The 22,483-nt window shown below is 39.7% G+C and overlaps 1 protein-coding gene across 1 annotated transcript in view; it reads right to left on the reverse strand.

Annotated features, from left to right (window-relative positions):
* The window catches only part of zgc:154142 (uncharacterized protein LOC555481 homolog), a 65,459-nt gene that overhangs the window by 16,556 nt on the left and 26,420 nt on the right, over positions 1-22,483 (reverse strand). Inside the window, 6 exon segments of the mRNA XM_055158500.1 lie at positions 1,303-1,580; positions 6,984-7,078; positions 9,164-9,273; positions 17,761-17,946; positions 19,151-19,393; positions 21,701-21,841. Coding sequence (XP_055014475.1) covers positions 1,303-1,580; positions 6,984-7,078; positions 9,164-9,273; positions 17,761-17,946; positions 19,151-19,393; positions 21,701-21,841 — 1,053 coding nt within the window.

The raw sequence follows: 22,483 nt of genomic DNA on the forward strand, positions 1-22,483 counted from the left end.
ATAATGGAAAAAACAAATTGAACCAAGACTAAACCAGGACTGAACCAAGACTAAACCAGGACTGAACCAGGACTAAACAAAGACTAAACCAGGACTGAACCAAGACTAAACAAAGACTAAACCAGGACTGAATCAGGTCTAAACCAGGACTGAATCAGGTCTAAACCAGGACTGAACCAGGACTAAACCAGGACTAAACTAGGACTAAACCAGGACTGAACCAGGACTAATCCAGGACGAAAACAGGACTAAAACAGGACTAAACCAGGACTGAACCAGGACTAAACCAAGACTGAACTAGGACTGAACCAGGACTAAACCAGGACTGAACCAGGACTGAACCAAGACTAAACAAAGACTAAACCAGGACTGAATCAGGTCTAAACCAGGACTGAACCAGGACTAAACCAGGACTAAACTAGGACTAAACCAGGACTGAACCAGGACTAAACCAGGACGAAAACAGAACTAAACCAGAACTGAACCAGGACTAATCCAGGAAGAAAACAGGACTAAAACAGGACTAAACCAGGACTGAACCAGGACTAAACCAGGACTAAACCAGGACTTAAACTAGGACTAAGCCAGGACTAAAACAGGACTAAAACAGGACTAAACCAGGACTGAACCAGGACGAAAACAGGACTAAACCAGAACTGAACCAGGTCTAAACCAGGTCTAAATCAGGACTGAACCAGGTCTAAACCAGGTCTAAATCAGGACTGAACCAGGACTAAACCAGGACTAAAACAGGACTAAAACATGACTAAACCAGGACTAAACCAGGACTAAACCAGGACTAAACCAGGACTAAAACAGGACTGAACCAGGACTAAACCAGGACTAAAACAGAACTGAACCAGGACTGAGTGTCGGGACGGGCCCAGAGGTGCGCTTGCGGGAGAAAGGACCGGCGTGGAGCTCCACACCCCACAGGGCTGAGTGCAGCTGTCGCACAACCGCACTTTGTGGACACCCTGCTCCACGGATTCCGGGTTCTCTCTGTTTCTCAAGTCCAAGATTAGTCCTGGTTCAGTCTTGATTCAGTCCTGGTTTAGACCTGGTTCAGACTAGGATTTATATTTATTTCATACAGTCTTTTTGTTTTATTGACATGTTTAAAATATTTATACATTTTTAAAACGTAAATATTTGTATTGGTCATATTACCCCATAGAAGAGTAATACCTTCTCTTATAACAGTTTTTACCCAGAGCGTCCACCAGAGGGCGAACTTCTCTGTCAAACTCCATTCTAAACCTCCCTGTCACAAACCCTTAGCAGGAAACGATCTTAAAGCACCTGTTTCATCTCCCCAACCCGACGCATAGCACTTCTTCCCTGCAGGCAGCACCTCCTCTTCTGAAGGCAGGCAGGCGAAGGAGATCTCGTCGGTCGGCGTCACTGCCCCATCCAGTCGGACCAGGGCTATGTCGAACTCCACGGTGGGCACGGTGGGGTACTTGAAGCCTTCGTGCCGGTAGATGCCAGTCACATTGAGGCAGTTCTCGGTGGGCTCGGTGAAGGTCAGGTTGTGTTTGCCCAGACACATGCGCCACCGATGGAGCTCGTCCGCGTAACTGTGAATCAGAGGGCAGAATCATGTTATTTTTTTCATTTTTTTATTTATTAAATGCCTCGCTGCTTTTCACAGTAATTTAAAACATTCTGCATTCTTTCAGCTGAAGTGTCTGGAAATAAAAAGGCCCCAAAATTAAAGATCTGCAGTGCAATAAATGTGCTCCAGTGATGTATAATCTGTGAAACTCCTAGCAATAAAATTCTGTATATCCTTTCCCATCTGTCCTTTCCTCGTCGTTTTCCCCACTTTCTTTTCTCTCTCTCTCCTCTTTTTCCTACAGCATATAACAATAATTTGACTCACTCTGTACACCCATGTTGCACTATGCTTTTGTATGACTGTCAGCTGTAATAAAGAGTCAATTTTGTGTAATATAAGACCTCAAGATGGTAGTCATGTGTTTGGAGTGAATGTTTTGTATTTTGTTGTGTCCTGTTTTGTGTCTTGCCAAAGGGACCGCGGTGACATGACTGGCACAGATACATGTTGTACAAACACGTGTTAATTAATGTTCCACTGTTCCATATTTGATGAATAACATAACATAAATATAATCGCTATGGCAAAAGTCCTAATATCTCATCATTTTGCATTTAAGATTGAACTTTTTTTTGGCAGAATTCAGATAAATATAGCAAAAGATTATTTTATAGCTACTTACAAGCTTTTCTGACCACTGAAAAATACTGAATATTCACAATCCAAGTTTTATTAAGTCGATATTGATGTCTTAACATTTTCCAGTGCCAGTAAAGCCTGAGTATTTGTGGAAGTCAATGTCCTGTTGATGGAGACCCTGCAGTCACGTGACCGTTTTTGTTTGGCCGCCATATTGACGGTCTCAACGACAGTAGTCAGCATTCTAGTAACGTGGATTGTCTGTGGTCGGGTCATAAATTCACAGATTTGACCGCAGTCAGTGTCTGATTAACTAGGGGTGTAACGATATCCAAGTCTCACGATACGATATTGTCACGATATGAACCTCACGGCACGATATTTACTGTGATATCGTAGGAAAGGTCATGATATGGTGGGGAGGCTCACGATTAGGGATGTAACAATATCCAAATCTCTCTGTACGATATTTTCACGATATACATCTCACAGTACGATATTTATTGCGATATTTAGTGGAGGCAAACAAAACTATTAATATGTGACTTTTTCCTCTTAAAATGCCTTGACGAGACTTAATCCAAAGAACTAAGACTTAAAAGTGCTTAAAACTGTTATTTCTTCTTGTAGTCTGCACTGAAACGGAGCAAAGGATCATGGTCTACATAGTTCTGTCTTTTTTTAGCTACTGCTGCCCCATAACTCTTAATTTAAGCAAAGAGACTTGTAATTCGATATATTGTGATGGTCCACGATATTATTGTGAGAATTTTGACAATACGATATCGCGATATTTCGGTTATTGTTACACCCCTACGATTAACCCATTACACCCCCTAAAAAGCCTAAAAAAATAAATAAAATAAATAAATAATAATAATAATAATAATAATAATGATAATTTAAAAAAAAAGTAAAATAAAATGAAATTAAAATAAATAAAATAAAATTATATAAAATTAATAATAAAAATAAAATAAAATAAAATAAAGAAATAGTCCATACGCCATCCCATACGGACCTGGACCCAAAATTCCTGATGTTCCTCCAATTGTGAAAGGTTTCTATTGTTCCCCATTAAAACCACGGGCCATCCTCATCTCAAGTTGAACTGATAAAACAGCAGCATGCAGAACTTTGTACACACTCACCACATCAGCCCGCAGCAGAAGCACTGAGCTCGGGAAACAGCAGCAGACTCTGGTTTGGATCTAGTCTGACTGTAGCATTTCTCACAGGAGGCTAAATGGAGTTCATTTTAGAAGTTGAATCAATTGAATAGGGCCTATTCATTTTAGGCTGTCCACTGTGGTGTCTTTTCTTTTTTCACATTTGAATCAGCATCACTCAACAATTCGGAGATGGGGACCCTTGACTATTGACGGGTATTTGGCACACTGATGGCAGCTCCACTTGTCTCGTCTGTCAGCTTCACTCGGGATCCGATACCACTGAACCTGTGTCTTTATCTCTCTGCTTATTACAGCTCTGTGCGCAACACTGTTCAGGCAGGTGACTTAATAACGTTACAATGGAGGTCTGTTGGAAGTCTGGCTCGTTTGATCAGAGCAAGGCCTTGATGTCACATGCAGGGTCTCTATAAGCACCATTTTGAGCACTTTCCACCGTTCATTTACACTGTTGGGCAAGTTACTTTAAAACTGTAATGCGTTATTTATGACTTGTTCCTGTAATTTGTTACATTACAATATTACTGCATTTAAAATGTAAAAACATTACTATCGCAGCACTTTTAAGTTACTCTCACCAAAATAACTGCAAAGATGTTGAACTTTTGTGCTGTACATGGACTGACCCAGGACTGAACCAAGGACTGAACCAGGACTAAACCAGGTCTAAACCAGGTCTAAACCAGGAGTAAACCAAAACTAAATCAGAGCTGAACCTGAACTGAACCAGGACTAAACCAGAACTATACCAGGACTAAACCAGGTCTAAACCAGGACTAAACCAAAACTGAATCAGAGCTGAACCTGAACTGAACCAGGACTAAACCAGGACTAAACCAGGTCTAAACCAGGACTAAACCAAAACTGAATCAGAGCTGAACCTGAACTGAACCAGAACTAAACCAGAACTAAACCAGGACTAAACCAGGTCTAAACCAAGACTAAACCAGAGCTGAACCAGGACTGAACTCAGGACTAAACTAGGACTAAACTAGGTCTAAACCAAGTCTAAACCAGGACTAAACTAGCACTAAACCAGAGTGTCAGCAATGGTTCACCCCGTGGAGCGCGGAGTTCTGCACTGGTCCTTTCACTCGCGGTTACGTTACGTCTACGCGGGCTCATCTCCGGTGTTTCACCGCTGCTGATATCGTGGTGATTTTAGTGAATTTGCAGGAAGAAAAACCCACCACTTTAATCCAGGTTAAAAAAGCATTGTAAAGAGCGTTACTCACATTTGTACTGAGTACAATATTACATTTTTTTTCCCTGTAATGCCGAACATCACTGCGTTACAGCAAAAAGCAATGCATTACAGTAATTTGTTACTTTTATAACGCGTTACTCCCAACACTGTTAAAGCTGCATTGTGTAACTTTTCTGATGGAAGGTTTGTCAAATGCTTTGCTTCATGGAGATGTTATTGCTTTGTCTGAAATGTTTCAAAGTATGACATTAAACCTTTCTATCTTCATGGAAACCAAACGTGACCAAGTTACAGGTCAGATCTGTGGAGAGGCGACCCCGCTCACAGTAAAAATATGTGTTTTTCTAGGTATTTTTGAGCTCTATAACCACCTGTAATTGAATAAATAAAAGGTGGAGCTGTTTAATGTCACACTGTGGAACATTCCAGGCAGAGCAATAACACCCAAAAGTTACATAGTGCACCTTTAAGGCATCTTCACAAAGTTATTTATGTATATTTTCAAATTCCGCTTTTAGGTCAAGTGTAATTAAGCAAATAGAATGTGATTGCTTTGTCAAATACACCCTTTTGATGCTCAAAGCTGAAACGTATTATTATTATTTTTTCTTACAGAAGTTGAGTTAATTAGCTGCGTTTGTTCACCTCGTGCGCACTGAGATGTCTCCAGGATGTCAGCTTAAACGGCTCCTTATCAGACTATTAGCTAACGTGACTGTCGAGACATCTTTAACAAGGCTCTGTGAACACTCTAACAAACCTGAAGCAGCATCACGACAGCTTTTATATGATTATACAACCTTATATCTGTGGTCCATGGGCGTATACTAGTCTATGTGCTTTTATACTTGTTCTTAAACAGTTCAAAATCATTCTAAAGCTACTCAGGAAAGGCTCATTTCTGTCCTGTGAATGTGGTTTTTTAGTATCGATATTTGCTCACTAATAGTTTCAGTGCAAGTTTTCGTATCGATTACCAGAGGTGGAAGCAAGTCGTTGTTTTGCAAGTCTCAAGTAAGTCACAAGTCTCTGACTTCAAGTCCGAGTCAAGTCCCAAGTCAAATACAGGCAAGTCCAAGTCGAGTCTGGAGTCACTGGCCCGTAAATCCAAGTCAAGTCCAAGTCGTCTGCTCTGAGTTTCAAGTCGTTTCAAGACTTTAAACCAAATACAGCTTAGATTTTTGCAATTTATATGAATTTTAAACTAAATTATACTTCAGAAGTTATGGTATATTTATATATGAGTATTTATTTAAGAGTTGTAGAAATGATTTTTTTTCCCTTTTTAAATGTCTTGACAAAATCTTAGTGTGAATCATTACAGTCAGAATAGGAAGAATTAAGATTTAAGACTTCTTAATAACAGTTATTTTATTGCGTAGTCTGCACTGAAATGAAAAGATCTTGTTCTTTTTAGTTCCCTCTGTTTTACTGTATTATACTGTATATTACTGTAGTACTTTTGAGGATTCTACATCACAGTACTTCAGTTACATCCAAAGTAACAAACAGAAGTGGGAGGGACATGTTCCAGTTTGTTCCTGTAAAATTCAGCACCACATTTATCAACTGAAAATAGAAAAGTATTTGCTAAAAACATATATTTTTTTAGGAGAAGCATCAAGTCTTCTCAAGTAACATCGAGCAAGTCTGAGTCAAGTCCCAAGTCAGTGACCTTCACGTCCAAGTCGAGTCCCAAGTCCATTTTATCAAGTCAAGTCTCAAGTCCTAAAAATATTGCCTGAAGTCTGACTCGAGTCCAAGTCACGACTTGCAAATCCCCACCTCTGTCGATTAGTATCTGATTTTTTTATATTTTAATACTAAGGGTGTACAAAAATACTGAAATATCAATATATTGTATCATTTAATGCGATGCAGAACATGGAAACCCAACTGAAGTTGTCCGGCAGGTTCTGACAAATATTTAGGACTTATGTTTGGACTTGGGTCAGACTCAGACACAGCTGCGCATCAGCTGTTTCCTGTCTACATTAAAACCATTTGCTTTGAAATTCTTAAGTGTTCAAAAGATCAGAGCTCTGCACTTCTACTTCTGTTTAGATACAAGTCAAAACTGTGTTATTATTATTTATGAAATGTGGTACAATACTTCAGATACATTATTTTTTAAGCATAAAAGTTTGGCAATAAAGTACACAGGAAGTAGAGTCACTATCGCTAATCGGCAGCTTCACCTCGATCTGCGCTGTGTGGATGTAAACAGACACACGTGAGGAACTACTCTTTGTTGCTTAGAGGAAGAAAACTCATTCATGCAATACATCTGACATATTCACAGTTTTGATTATTAAAATGGGCTTGTATTGAGGTATGTATCGTACTGGTAACTTCTGAATGATTCCCAGCCCTATTTAATACTCACTTGATAAAGCAGTGGGCGGCTGTTAGGACCCAGTTCTTGTGGATTAGTGTCCCTCCACAGATGTGCGCGTGAGTGGGTCGAGAATTTGGCAAAACCTGGAAAGAAACAAAGTTACATAAATTAACCAAATAATCTCTTTTGTGTATCTGATGCAGGCCCATGTGTAGACCAAACTGACTCAGGGTGCATTTGAGTGTCAAAATGGTGCAAACATAATAGTAAGAGCATGCAAACATATTGAACTATCGATATATATCGTATTGATTAATGTGATGATACAGTATTGATATCGTGGGCTGCTGAATTGATATATCAGTATTTTTTAGTATATTTTGCTAAATTATTTTGTTGCAGTGCTACAGTTTTGTAGCCTGATTCATCAGCTGGTTTCAACATTAGGATTCGTTCGCTCGACAGTAGGTGGGTACATTTTTAATTTAACCAGTCGCTGCTATTTGGTCGTGACGTATGTATTGCGCCGCTAACAGGTCTAACTGGTATATTAAGCTTTTCCCAAATTCCGTAGGAAGAAGGGCAATAACGTCTTTTCCCTTGATAAAATTCACCAAACTTTCTCTTTGTTCCGGCTTTAAATCCTCGATCTCAGGAATCGTTGCCAACACAGAATGTATGACTCTTCGCTGATTGGCTGGTGCCTGGACTCGCATTTCTGGGGTTTTTGCAAACTAGTGTATTCTGATTCCTGACCTAGTCGCTGGAGAGAAATGAAATTGAGTGGAGGCACTAGGTGGTGCCAGCCTGGCTAACAGTTTTGTTGCTTGTCTGGAGAAAGGAAACTCATTTATGCAACACATTTGACACTTTTTTTTTTTTTTTTCACTTTTTTGATGATTAAAATGTTTGTGTTTCATATGAACTTTGCACAAGAAATGGTTTAACAAAGACTTTTGGTATCACAGCCATGATTTAGATTTTATATTTTATTTTATCGTATCGAACTGTAAGCTCACTGTATCGAGGTATGTATTGTATCGGCAACTTGTGAATGGTACCCAACACTACATAATAGGCTTACATATTAAAGGTGCACTATGTAGCTTTTTGGGTGTGGGTCTGGATATGATATTGCACTGCCTGGAATGTTCCACAGTATGATATTAAACAGAGCTCTACTTCACGTTTATTTAGTTACAGGAGCCATGAAAAAACACAACATTAGCACTGTAGTAAAACCATACACAAAACTCCGTCAACAGCTCGTACACCCCAAGGACAAAATCCCACAAGAACAAAAATGCAATGCCATCTACGAAATTCAATGCAAATCATGCAATAAATCATACATAGGGGAAACAGGCCAGGCATTTCACATCCGAAAAAAGGAACACCAAAAGGAATGCGAGAAGGAAACGTCAGGGAGACTCACCAGAACACAAAAAGACAAAGCAGAACAGGAAAACCTAAAATCCGCCATATCAGACACTGTAAAAGGAACAACCACATTATGGATTGGGACGGGGCTCGGGTCATTGGATCGGAAAACAACAAGTTCAAACGCTGGATCAAGGAGGCCATTGAAATCAGGAAACGAGGCACGGACAGCATTAACCGTGATGACGGCGCGTTCCTCCTTTCACACGCCTGAGACACCCTCCTCCAGAGACACCGGGCGACGGGAGGCGTGGTCAGTCTAAGCGACCTGCCAGGTCCATCAGGTCTGACCACGCCTACAGGAAGTAACAACAGCTGATAAACGACACGTCACCACCAACACCGGTGACAGTTCTGAAGATGGCTTGCAGCTAGCAGCCGAAACATGTCAACAAGGTAAACACACTTTACTGCATTGTCTTTAAAAAGAACCCAAGAAGTTAAAGTTACAGGTGCTTTTATAGTTCAAATACACCTACAAAAACAGGCATTCTGACTGTGAGCTCGGTCGCCTCTCCACAGATCTGACCTGTAACTCCATCCAGTTTGGTTTCCATGATGATAGGTTTAGTGCCAAATTGTAAAACATTCCAGACAAAGCAATAACATCTTCATGGTGAAAAGGCATTTGATGGACCCTCCACCAAAAAGTTACACAGTGCACCTTTTATTTTAGGGAGCAAACATGATTAACTGAAGTTGCATTGCCCCCCTTTGCATCTCTGTAGACCTGGGCCTGATCTGATGTAATGTGATGTAACTTGGTGCATATTCACTGTGACTCTCACCTGCATGGAGACTTGCCAGGGCCAGGAGTGGGGTTTGGCTGGCTCTCCGTTCACAATGCGCGTCGTAATGGAAGGAGGGATCGCTGGTTTCCCACAAGTGCTTGGCCAGTCTGTGAAAAAAAAGAATGAAAGGGCCCATATTACGCTATTTTCGGATTTATGTTATAATGTTGTTTCCTCATCGAAAACATACCCGGAGTTGTGTTTTGTTTCATTCACGCATGTTTAACACACCAACCCTGCATATTTAAGCTATTCTCTCAAAAAGAAAACACTAAGGCTACGTTCAGACTGCAGCCTGAAGTGACCCAAATCCGATTTTTTCACCCCTATGTGACCTGTATCTGATCTTTTAATGACAGTCTGAATGACACAGATCAGATTTTTCCAAATGCGACCCAAACCACTTGGATATGTGCTCCTAAAAACGATACATATCCGATACGATCTTTTGACATGCGACTTCAGTCTGAACAGCCAGGTCACATTCATCCCACCTACACGTCAGGCTCAAAGTCTGGTCAATGGAGGGAAATCAAGGATAGTGAGTTAATTAATATTTGAGGGGATCGCTGTATTCAGGCCAAATTGGAGGGGTCTTATCGGAACCCGGCAGTTTTCAAATGATTGCCAAAGAAATGTCTGAGCACAGCTACAGGCGATCCTGGCTCCAGTGTCAACGAAAAATAAAGAGCCTGTGAGCCAAACACAAGGAGACTAAAGACTCAAACAAACGAAGCGGTCGTGGACGTGTAACCTGTCCTGTTTACCAAGAACTGGACCGTATTTTGGGAGACAAGCCCAGCATTTAGGCGACTTCCGTAAACACTGAGCACGCTCGCCGTGGTTGACATCGTCGTGTCCTCCAATGCACATGGGGGACACTTTTGGGGCATTTAAAGTTCACACTGGAGATAACATACAAAACACATTTAATTGGAAATGTGTGTGACCTTGCAAAAAAAATCGGATTTCACAGAAAAATCCCAAATTGAGCAAGCCCTGCAGTCTGAACATAGTCTAAGACCCCATTCACGAATCCACGTATCACCATATCCCCATATCGGAAACGATCTGCATCCACACACATTGTTTCTATGGCTGCGTTCAGACTGCAGCCTGAAGTGACCCAAATCCAATTTTTTGGCCCCTGTGTGACCTGTATCTGATCTTTTAATGACAGTCTGAACGAAACAGATCAGATTTTTTCAAATGCGACCCAGGACACTTGGATATGTGGTCCTAAAACCGATACATATCTGATCTTTTGACATGCGACTTCAGTGTGAACAGCCAAAGCGCATTCATCCAACCTACACGTTATCAACAAGCCACAAACGTCACTATTCTGCGCTGAAGTAGGCGAAAATTGTTAATGAACACCATGTCACTGAAGCGAAGCACATCACCACTCACCACTCTTGGCTACGTCTCCGCATCCACACGTTCCTTTCAACGGACGTCGCTGCCGCTGCCCCACAAAACGCCACGGCCACGTCCTTCTCCTTCTCAATCTCCTCTTTAAAACAAGTAAGTTGTTCATGTTCTGGCTCCGGTACGAGAGGAACTTTAAAATCTCCAGGTGCTCAATGCTCACGTCCATGTTTGGACAACTTCCATAAACACAGAGCACACTCGCTGCGGTTGACGTCGTCTTGTCTCCAGTGCACATGCGAGACACTTTCTGGCCATTTAACGTTCATACTGGAGATCACGTACAAGTCACATTTAATTGGAAATGTGAATGACCTCGCAAAAACATCAGATTTCACAAAAAAATCGGAATTGAGCATTAAGCCCTGCAGTCTGAACGTAGCCTATGTCTGCAATCCTGCCTTATCCACATAGCTTTGAGCATATTTTACGCATAGTTTACGTTTTGCAGAAACGAAACTTAAAACCGCATAGTTAATTAGCATAAACTGAGACTGAGCATGAGCCGTGACAGAGGGGTGTTCTGCTGATGGTGAGTCTGTTCTGTGCTTCTGTCGCGGTGGAGATGATGATTCAACTTTTCAGAGATTATTCGTCTGCAGGTCATACACATAGACCTATGTGAATATATTTTAGCCTCTTAGCGTTTTGGCGGTGAATTGGCTACTTCGAGGTGCATAGATCTACATCAGTGTATCAACATTTTCAGGCGTCCACACAGTGCCGGATCAGATCCGTACTCAAATGAATTCGTGGAAGCTGGCGGCACCAGTTTGTTCCGTCTCTGGAGCCGTTTTCAATTGGATCATTGTGGACGAACACTGCATCCACAACAAAAACGACTCGAATATGTACTAGTGTGAACAGGGCCTAAGTTCCACCTTGTGATGTCATATGGTAAAACAGGAAGTGCTCCACTGTGTTTTTAAACTCCATACACCTTCACTAGAATGATTTGGATGATTTCAACCCTGGAATTGCTATTGTCTACTGAACAAAAGGTAAAAAAAATCGCTATTGACTTGAAAACTATAGGTGGAGCAGAGCATTTTGAGCTTTGGAAATGTAGACAGACTAATAATAAAGGGTTATTCAAACTTTATCTCTAATTTAATGTTTCTCTCTTTTAAATTTTATGATGATTATTTATTTTTATTTTTATTTGTTTGTATTGTGATTTTAATGTATTTCTTATTCTGTAAAACACTTTCAGTTACTTTGTGTACTAATTGTGCTATACAAATAAACTTAAACCCATGTGTGAATGAAACAAAACACAACTTTTTGATGAAGTAACAACACTATAACATGGCTTAAATCTCACAACGGTCATTTCTGTGTAATTGAATCAGCCTCTCAAATCTATATATTGGACATAGGGTAACTTGGACATAACACATTATATTATTATGAACAATCTTTGCAGTCGTAGCGAGAATCCCCTTGGGCAGCACATCCATGTATGAAAGTGTGTGTGTGTGATTGTGTGATTGCGTTGGCGCTGCCCTCTGCCACCTGAGGCCCATCTACTGACGACTCAAGACTGTGACGGGCGGCCGGCGCTCATGCCACTTCATGTTATCTCCCCACCACGTCAAACCTTGTTCTACAACACATCGGAGGGCTCAAGGAGGTGTGTACAGAGGTGTGAATATGGACAGAGATAGGACAGGGTGTACAGTGTTTTCGATGTAGGTCTACTCGTGTGTTTGCTGAGAGGAAGGCTTCTCTCATAACGGCGGTTTTAGTTTAGAAGTTGTTAAAGGCTGTATATTAAACAGAATTGACTCTTGTGAGCTTTAAGCCATGTTATAATGTGGTTAAGTCCTCAAAAACAGACCTGGAGTTGTGTTTTGTTTCATTCATGTTTGACTAATCCTTTATTATTTGTCTGTCTACTTCTCCAAAGCTCAAAATGCTCTGTTCAACTAAGCTACTTTTACCTTTAGTTCAGTAGAGATTGCCAATTGCAGGGTTGAAATTGAAATCACCCAAATGATTCCAAAGAAAGTGTATGTGTGATAGGCAGTGTTGGGAAGGTTACTTTTGAAATGTATTCCCCCTACAGATTACAGATTACATACCCCAAAATGTAGTTTGTAACGTAATCCATTAAATTACTTAAAGTGCGTAACGTAATCTGAATACTTTGGATTACTTGATTTGCTGGAAAGAAGCAAATACTAGGATATCGTAACATAAGATGTTTTATCTGCTAAAAGACAATAAAAAACCCAGACTTTACTTAACCGTATTAAAAATATTATTGATAGAGAAGGAGGAGACACGTCCATGCAACATGGTTAAATCCTGTTAAATCCTGTTTTAGTCCTGGTTTAGTCCTGGTTTAGATCTATCTTAGACCTGGTTTAGTCCTGGTTTAGACCTGGTTTAGATCTAGTTTAGACTTAGTTTAGTTTCCAGCAATGAGTGGTGTCACTGAAATTAAAAAAGTAACTGGAAACTGGAAAATACCGCTGTGTAATCCATTTATTTCAACAAAGTAACTGTAATCCAATTACCATTCACTGAAACAGTAACTGTAACTGAATACAGTTACTCATAATTTGTACTCTGATTACTTAACTCCGTAATCTGTTACTCCCCAACATTGGTGATAGGTTACGATGGTACTATATGCCCCTAATACTTTGCTCTGTGCGTAGTTGCAGTGATGTGGTACATAGTGTGATTTCATATTAAGAGGGTAAAAACAGTAAAAAGATTTGCAATAAATATTAATTCAAATATGCCTTAAAAATAGTCAAAAGTTCACAAAAAAAAAAATTCTAGTTTATTTTTCAGTAACATCCATCATATCTGTGATCGACTGTTGAGCCTGGGATCTTTTGTTTTGGTGATTGGTAATGCCTTCACCCATCACTTGGGAAACTCCACGCTCTTTCTCCTCATTGTATTAAATTTCTGCACAAAATTGCACAAAATCACACCAGTGGCTCTTCTATTTTCAGGTGGGGTTTACCAAATGTTTTACGTTTATTATATGTACATTGTTAAAACAGTTATCTGGCTATCTGTAGGAAGTTAAATGTGAAATGAGGCTAGGAAAACTTTGTATTGCTTTGTTTTTATATAAGACCATCCGTTTTTTTTTGCGTTGTGAACTCGTACTCTGCCATCTTGTGTCCATACAGGTTTATGATCCACATGTAAACACACTGTTGATAATGTTTATATTTCATTGAATTAAACTTCTGCATGAGAGAAACAGCATGAAATCAGTCCAGTGGTTCTTCTATTTTCAGAGTACAATACAGGGGTACAACATATGGAGTTTAAAAACACAGTGGAGTACTTCCTGTATTACCACATGACATCACAAGGTGGAGCAGAGAGTTTTCCGTGTGAGAGAAGAACTCTAGAGCTTAAATATACAAACACAACTCCAAGCTCAAGGACGGAAAGCAACAAATTACATTTACTCACGTTACTGTAATTGAGTAGTTTTTATGAGTAATTTGTAATTTTTAAGTAGTTTTTGATATAGGTCATTTTACTTTTACTCAAGTATATTTTGACCCAAGTATTTTATTTAATTAAATTGGAATCCACCCTCGTTACTGAGTAAAATCAGATTGATAGAGAAAAAAAAATTTATCCAATCGGCTGGAAATAAAAGGAAATAGCACAGGCTGCTCACGCAACATTTTCACTATAGACTGTCCAGTCACTGTACAGAACCGTCCGTCTGTCTTGGACCAACTTGGACGATGCTGGTGCCAAGTCACAGATCGAGGTCGTCATGGCACTTTTTCATTTCTTATATCAGCAGTCAGTGTGCAATTTTCATTTTGCATACTTTGATTTTGGTTTAATTTTCTTTCTTTTTTATTGTAGTGTTGTGAGTTGCACCATATCATTCAGAATTTGTTGAATTGTATTTTTTTTTATTTGTTAAATTTGTTATGCAGTTAAAGTTCTAAGTTCTATAAAGTTCTGTGAAAAAGAAGGAAGAGCTCAGTGTTGGTGAGTGTGAGTGAGCTCAGTTGTCTTTAAAATGTACAAAGTTTGCACTAAATAAAGTTTGCACTAAGGGTGGGCAAAAATATTGAAATATCGATATATCGTATCGTTTAATGTAATGATACAGTATTGATATCGTGGGCTGCTGTATCGATATATCGCCAAGAGTATTTTTTGGTATATTTGGCTCAATTATTTTGTTACAGTGCTACAGTTTTGTTGCCAGTTCAGAGGAATGAAACTTTTTTAAGTGACACATTTGACATTTTCACTGTTTTGATGATTAAAATGTTTGTGTTTCATATTCACTTTGCACAAGAAGTAGTTTAACAAAGACTTTTAGTATCACATCCATGATACAAGCCTTTATTTTTTATAGAACTGTATCAAATTGATTTGAAATATATCGTATAAGCTCACTGTATTGAGATATGTATCGTATCGTGGCTTATGAATCGAGATGTGTATCGTATCGTGGCTTACGTATCGAGATATGTATTGTATCGGCAATTTCTGAATGATACCCAGCCCTAGTTTGCACTGTGTCATCTAAAAGTTGACTAAAACAACTTTTGCTGGATTAGAATTATGACCTTTTTTTTTTTTACATCAAATAATTGAAAGTAACTAAGTAACTTTTACTCAAATTACATTTTAAATGTTCAAAGTACTGTTTTACTTTAGATGTTTACTTCAGACTTTTTACGTTAGATGGTTACTTTTATTTTTACTTGAGTAGGAATTAAGCAAAGGAAAGATATTTTTACTTAATTCCAATTTTTCAGTACTTTTTCCTCCTCTGTCCCATTTTTTTGTTATGAGGAAATATTATAACACAGATCACAAAATGGTACAATATGGGCCCTTTAAACAATATTTTTTTTTACAGTTGAGAAATTATATTTGGGACACTATTTCTAGCAGAAAAAGAAAGAAAAACAAAGCTATTTTAAGGCCTTTGATGTTTGAAGGTTTTTGCTTTAACGTTATGACAGTGCAACTTTCAACAGCTGCTATTTCTGGAAAGCTTTGCGGATAAGCCAAACTCAGTGTCCTTTACTGTGGTCAAAATTAGCCCCAATAATAAGCAGACTTTGAGCAGGTGACAGCATCATTGTCCTGGGCGCTGAAAATATCTTACCCAGACTGCATTGCAATTAAAAAACATTCCCATTAGAGAAGTTCGCTATAAAGCTTTGACAGCACTTTCGAAATTTTGTTTGTCTTACCGGCTGCTCGCTCCAGATAATCAAAATGTTTCACTTAATTCTAATTAGTAAAGTGATAAAACAGTGTATTTACAAAGATAACATAAAAACTAATTTATTTTTGCAAGTTGATACATAGTTTTTTCACTTGAACAAACAGGACCAACCTCTAATATGTGTTTATCTGTGAAGAGCAGATGTGGTTCTTATTAGCAAAAGTGTGTAAAAATTTTAGCGCAAATTAGGTAAATTTGCCCCTTTCCGGTCAAAAACAACTAAATTTAAGTGTGTGCTGTTTTCAGTGGTCTCAAGTACTATGTGACATCATGCAAAACCGCACCGATTACAAACACATGGCTGCAGAGGCGGAGTTTGAAGTGTGAATACTTGTTGGATCAATCACATTGTTTTTTATACCTCCAGACCCCGCCCCTCTTCCTTCCTCACGCTTTTCTTTAGTCCTCCTGATTCATGAGCCGGTTTCACTTTGTGGAAACTGTCTCACTTCGTAGCATTAGGATTTGTTCGCTCGACAGTAGGCAAGTACTTTTTTATTTAACCAATCGCTGCTATTTGGTCGTGACGTATGTAATGCGCCAAATCACATAGGAAGAAGGGCAATAACGTCTTTCCCCTTGATAAAATTCACCATTCAATCCTTCTTTAAATCCTCGGTCTCGGGAATTGTCGTCAACACAGCACTGTTCCACAAAAGGGACCCAGACAAGCGCTTGAGTTTGTTGTCATGGCTTCACAGCTCTTCGTTGATTGGCCAGTGAGTGGTCTACAACTTTCAGGGTTTTTGCGAATCGTCTAGTGTATTCCGCTTCCTGACCGAGTCGCTGGAAAGAAATGAAATTGGGTGGAGGCACTAGGTGGCGCCGGCCTGACTAACCCAGTTCAGCAGCTTCTTTACACATTAGACAGGCCTCTTCTGTACCTGTTTTTAAATCTCTTCTTAAAAATGCACTTGTTCACTTTGGCCTTTGACATAGTTGGAGTTGTTGACATTTTATTAGATTAAGTTTTTAGTCATGTGTTGTTTTATTGTTTTTATTCAGTTATGTTCTGTTGCACTTTGGTCAGCCTGTGTTGTTTTTAAAGTGCGTTATAAATAAAGTTGCAGTTGCAGTGGTTGTGGCCGGAGTTTAGGTGTTGAGGCCCTCTTTAAGTCATTAATAATCATAAGTCTGATTTTAAATACATTTTATATTCAAATTGTTACTCAGTACCAGAGGTGGATAGAGTATTATAATTAAAAAAAAAACCAAAAACAAAAAAAAAACCCCAAAAACAATCAAATCAAAATCAAGTAAGAGTTATGTTACTTCAATAATATCACTCAAGTAGTGGTTTAAGAAATAACTCAAGTAAGAGTTAAAAGAACTTTAGGAAAACTTCTATTCAAGTCAGAGTTGGGACATAACATCTGATTTTTAATTTGATGTTAATGTAGTTTAAAGGACAAAACATTAAATAATGCACAAAATCTGGTATTTTCAAAGCATGGACACAAAAATTAGACAAACTAAATCTGTCTGAAGAAGCAGAGCAAAAAACACAAATGTTCAAATCGTTTCATATTGTCGACACAAAGCTTTTGTCACTTGGAGACGTGCTCACAGTGGGAAGAGGAACAAAAACTTTTACTCAAGTTAGAGTACTGTTATTTTAACAAAAACTTTCCTCAAGTAGGAGTGAAGTGTACAGCTAGAAAAGTACTCTAAAAAGTACAATTCCCTTAAAAGATTAGCTCAAGTAAATGCAGTTACTTGTGAGTACTACCCACCTCTGCTCAATACTCAAGTAAAAGTAAAAAAACCTAAACATTTGAAGAAACTACTACTTGGATCACTATTTTTTACTTCTACTCGAACAATAATATTTTAAAGTAGCTCTATTCTTACTCGAGTACAGACTTTAGCGACTCCCCATCTCAGCTGATTTAAGGAAAATTGAAATGAACTGTACCTATAGCGATTCCGTCCCAGGGGTTCGGTGGTGTGGGCGGATCAGTTGGAGGGGGGACGCTAGGATTTGTAGTCCAATGAGCCCTGAAGCCTTTAGCCTCGGTTAACAGGTCCGAATGGAAACGAAGGACCAGCCGGTTTCCTTTAGTCTGGATTCCCGCCGGCAACTTAGTCCCACAGAATGGACCTAGTAACATAACATAGTGAATGATTGATACTTTGCGGTGACATTGTTCGAGGGGTGTATGTCTGTGGTGGAATGGTCAGCAGTTACCATGGTGACACAAAGCATGCATTAGCAAACAGTGACAAAAAAGTCTTAAAACTACAAGATGGATCTAGGTACCGTATTTTCCGGTCTATTAGGTGCTATAGATTATAAGGCGCACTGTCATTAAATGGTCTATTTTTGAACTTTTTTCACAAATAAACCGCACTGGATTTAAACAAAACACAACAGTTGGATGGGTCAGTGGGACTTTGTTTGTGACGTTCACGGTGACTCTGGGCTTTGTTCAGTTGTGGCATGTAGGGATTGTCGGCGTGTTCGTAGTGACTCAGTTGTTTAGTTGTGTCTAGAAGTGGCACATTGCACTCGCTTTTTCGGATCGTTCCTCCGTTCTGTTCCTCGTCGGTGTGGAGTGATGAGTGTGGCTGTGGGTGTTTTTCGCTGTGCGGTCGCTGTCTGCTCCGTGCGTGTTTGCGTACGCTGTGGCTTTGTAGTTTACTGAAGTCGTGCTAGGACACCCGAGTGGATTCGTGTATAGGGCGCTCTGGATTGCAGGCGCGCAGTCATTTTTTTGATGGGGTTGGAGGCTTAAGAGTGTGCCTAATAGCCCGGAAAATACGGTAAATTAAAATGACTTCAATTAAGAACCTTTAACTTTATTTGAGTAGATTCAACTTGACAAGTAAAATGATCTACCAGTGGAATAAGTGTGTTTTTCTTAATTCAAGCAACATTTGATTTTGTTTCTTATTTTAAGTGCAAAAGGTTGTTATTTATTTATTTATTTTTTTAAGTGTAGCAAGATGTATTTTCATATTTTAAGTACAAAAAGTCTTGTTCCACTGGCAGATCATTTTACTTGTCAAGTGAAATTTACTCATATCATCACTTTCTTAATTCAAGTCATCTTGGCTAACTTGGCTAGATTTTTTTTTTTTTTTTTGCAGTATAAATGACACATTTTCAGGAGCCTGTGATCAATACAAACTTTTATGATCCTTTTTAGGTGTTTGATTTAAAGTCTCTCTTGATTAACAGAGCTTCAGACAGTGCAGTGCCTACAGATAGCGTCACACCCCCAGGAATTTTAATGACATCAGCTGCAAAGTATCAATAATACATAATACATATGAATATAAAAAAACAGTGACAATACACTTACCATATTTCTGGATGCTGTTCGTTACTGTGTTGACGTCATAAATCATTATATCGTCGTAGCACTTGGATGTAAAAATGTCTTTTGCCTCCAGGTCAAAGTGGGTGAAGTTGAAGTAGATCTTTTTCCCCAAAGGAAGCACAATATTCCACATGCACTCGGAATTGGGCTTGTAATTCATGGGCCAATTGGCGGATTTTATGATCCCAGTTTCCTCTTTGGAAGTAAAGCCGCAGCCCTGGATCTCTGAAACACAAAATTGTTCCAGACAATGAATCACTGCACCAAGTTATAGAGCACATCATTTTTATGCATCTGATTTTAGTGATCAAACTTTTGGACCATCTTTTTATTTGCTGTGATAAAAGGAATGACCAGGTTCATAAACCCAAAGTGTGCTGTGTTGAATTAGATTTGCTTTGCTCGTATACAGATTTGCTTTGCTCATATGCACTCAGACAAACTAAATAAGCACACGTTCTATTTTTTTTAATCCATGGAGACTGCGCAGGAGGCTCGCTAGGAAGTGGGAGTGTGCTTATGTTCCCAAAGCTCTATGTTCCCTCAGCTCTATGTTCCCACACCAGCTCTATGTTCCCATGGGTCTATGTTCCCTCAGCTCTATGTTCCCACGGCTCTATTTTCCCATGAGTTTATGTTCCCAAAGCTCTATGTTCCCACAGCTTCTATGTTCCCACACCAGCTGTATGTTCCCACGGCTCTATGTTCCCACACCAGCTCTATGTTCCCTCCGCTTTATATTCCCAAAGCTCTATGTTCCCACAGCTCTATGTTCCCACAGCTCTATGTTCCCACAGCTCTAAGCTCTATGTTCCCACAGCTCGATGTTCCCACAGCTCTATGTTCCCATGGCCCTATGTTCCCAAGGCTCTATGTTCCCACAGCTCTATGTTCCCACACCAGCTCTATGTTCCCATGGGTCTATGTTCCCACACCAGTTTTATGTTCCCACAGCTTTATGTTCCCACACCAGCTCTATGTTCCCACAGCTCTATGTTCCCTCAGCTATTTGTTTCCAAAGCTCTATGTTCCCGCATTTCCTTTATAATCAATTTGCATCAGATTTGATCCCCATTTCTCCCAATCTGGTCGTTAATTACACCCAACCTATTCTCCAGCAGCAGTCAAATACAGATGTAATGTAGCGGTTATGGTGCAAAGAAAAAATCCTCATCTCTTTAAATGCGGTATACAAATGAAAATAACATGATTTTTGAGTTCCATTTTGAGAAAAATCTTAGAAATGAGGAACCATTGGGCTGCGGGAACATAGGGATGACCCCCTAGAGAGCTAGCTGGGGAACTGGTTATGGACAGTTATGATGCTATAGTTTTTTCATGCCATATGTGGTGGCAAATGTGGCAGAAGACCTTCCAGAGGAAATGCTCCGAGACCTTCCAGAGGAAACACTTTGAAGGAGTGAATACAATGGGATGTTGGATTGTGTGATTAAGTGTTTGTTCTTCCTGTATCCTTGCAGACCGTGCAAGGATACACCATATAATGCAACAAAAATACTTTCATCACTAACTGAAATATTTATTCTCAGATTTTTCCAACTCTGGCGTCTGACGTCTGTGGCATCGCTGTTCAAACTCGCAGCGTGAGTGTATGAAGCGCACAGAAATGTTGGATCGACCTTCTAGACTTCTAGACCTTTGTTAGTGTTTATGCTCTTCGTGCAATGACTTCGTTGCTGTCTTCACATGTGACAGAGGAGACGTGTTTCATGGAGGGTCTCAGTGAGGTGCTGAACTGTCATCAGCCCCAGGTGAGAAGCGCCCCCCTCAGAGCTGCTATTCCTGTGCTTATGTGTGAGTGTATGTGTGTATGTCTGTGTGAATCTGTGCCCATAAGTGTGTATGTGTGTGAGTGTATGTGTGTATGTCTGTGTGAATCTGTGCCCATAAGTGTGTGTGTGTGAGTGTATGTGTGTATGTCTGTGTGAATCTGTGCCCATAAGTGTGTGTGTGTATGTGTGTGTGCATGTCTGTGTGAGTGTGTTTCTGCGTATCTGTGTATATGTGTCCATGTGTGTGTGTCTGTGTCTATGTGCCTGTGTGTATAATGTATGTCTGTGTGCCTATGTGTATGTGTGTTCGTGTGTGTGTGTGTGTCTGTGTGTGTGCGTATCTGTGTCTATGCGCCTATGTGTGTATATGTCTGTGTGTGTGCCTATGTGTGTGTGTGTGTGTGTATGTCTGTGTGCCTATGTGTGTGTGTGTTTGCGTCTGTGTCTATGTGCCTATGTGTGTGTGTGCGTATGTGTGTGTGTGCGTGTGTCTATGTGTGTGTATGTCTGTGTGTGTGTATGTGCCTATGTGTGTGTGTTTATGTGATTATGTGTGTGTATGTGTGTCTATGTGTGTCTATGTGCCTCTGTGTGTGTGTGTTTATGTGATTATGTGTGTGTATATGTCTATGTGCCTATGTGTGTGTTTATGTGTCCATGTGCCTCTGTATGTGTGTGTGTGTGGCTCTGTGTGTGTCTGTGTGTGTGTGTATGTCTGTGTGTGTGTGTGTGCCCGTACCTGTGATATCCTCGGGGTACACAGCCTCCCACTTGGCAGAGAAGCCTCGGTCTGTGAGGCGACTGTCAGACTGGAAGGTGACAGAGACTGTGTCACTGGCACTGACCAGCACAGGGGGGAGGAGGTGTCCGCAGTGAGTCGCTGAAACAAAACACAATACTGTAAATCCTGTTTAATAAAACCCAGCAGAGAGAACAGGGCTGACGGACGGGACGCAATTATCACAACTTCCTCTCACAGTAGTCAGGTAGCGCGGTTGTTAATCACTCGTATTTTTATGAAAACAATGTCTTTTCTTGTTGACAGTTAATTTAGAAATTCTACACGGTGCAGTTTACAGTTTTCATTAAAGGTGCACTGTGTAACTTTTCTGGCTATCTGCTTGTTTCCATAGAGATATAGTTTTGCCTTGTTATTCTACAGAAACAATGGAAATAAACTTGGTAATCACAATGGATACAGGTTAACGATCAGATCTATGGAGAAGTGAGCCTGCACAAGATAAAAAATCATGTTTTTTAGGTAGCTTTTGAGCTACACTGAAAAAAAACAACAATATCTAGGTAAGTTAAGATAACTTAAATCAGGCATGTCCAAACTATGGCCCATGGGCCAAATGCATCCCTCAGAAAAATTTTTTTGGCCCTCAGGCTTTGGCCCAAATTACCGTGCATCAATTAAAAATGCATGTTTTACTGCAAGTTTTTTTAAAACTCTACCTTGATAAAGCGAATATTTAATATTTAGTGTGTGATTTTAAGGATCTTAGCATGAATAAAGACT

The sequence above is a fragment of the Boleophthalmus pectinirostris genome, unplaced genomic scaffold (genome assembly GCF_026225935.1).
Source record: "Boleophthalmus pectinirostris isolate CB_2022bp ecotype Guang Dong unplaced genomic scaffold, ASM2622593v1 HiC_scaffold_22, whole genome shotgun sequence".
NCBI classification, from domain to species: Eukaryota; Metazoa; Chordata; class Actinopteri; order Gobiiformes; family Gobiidae; genus Boleophthalmus; species Boleophthalmus pectinirostris.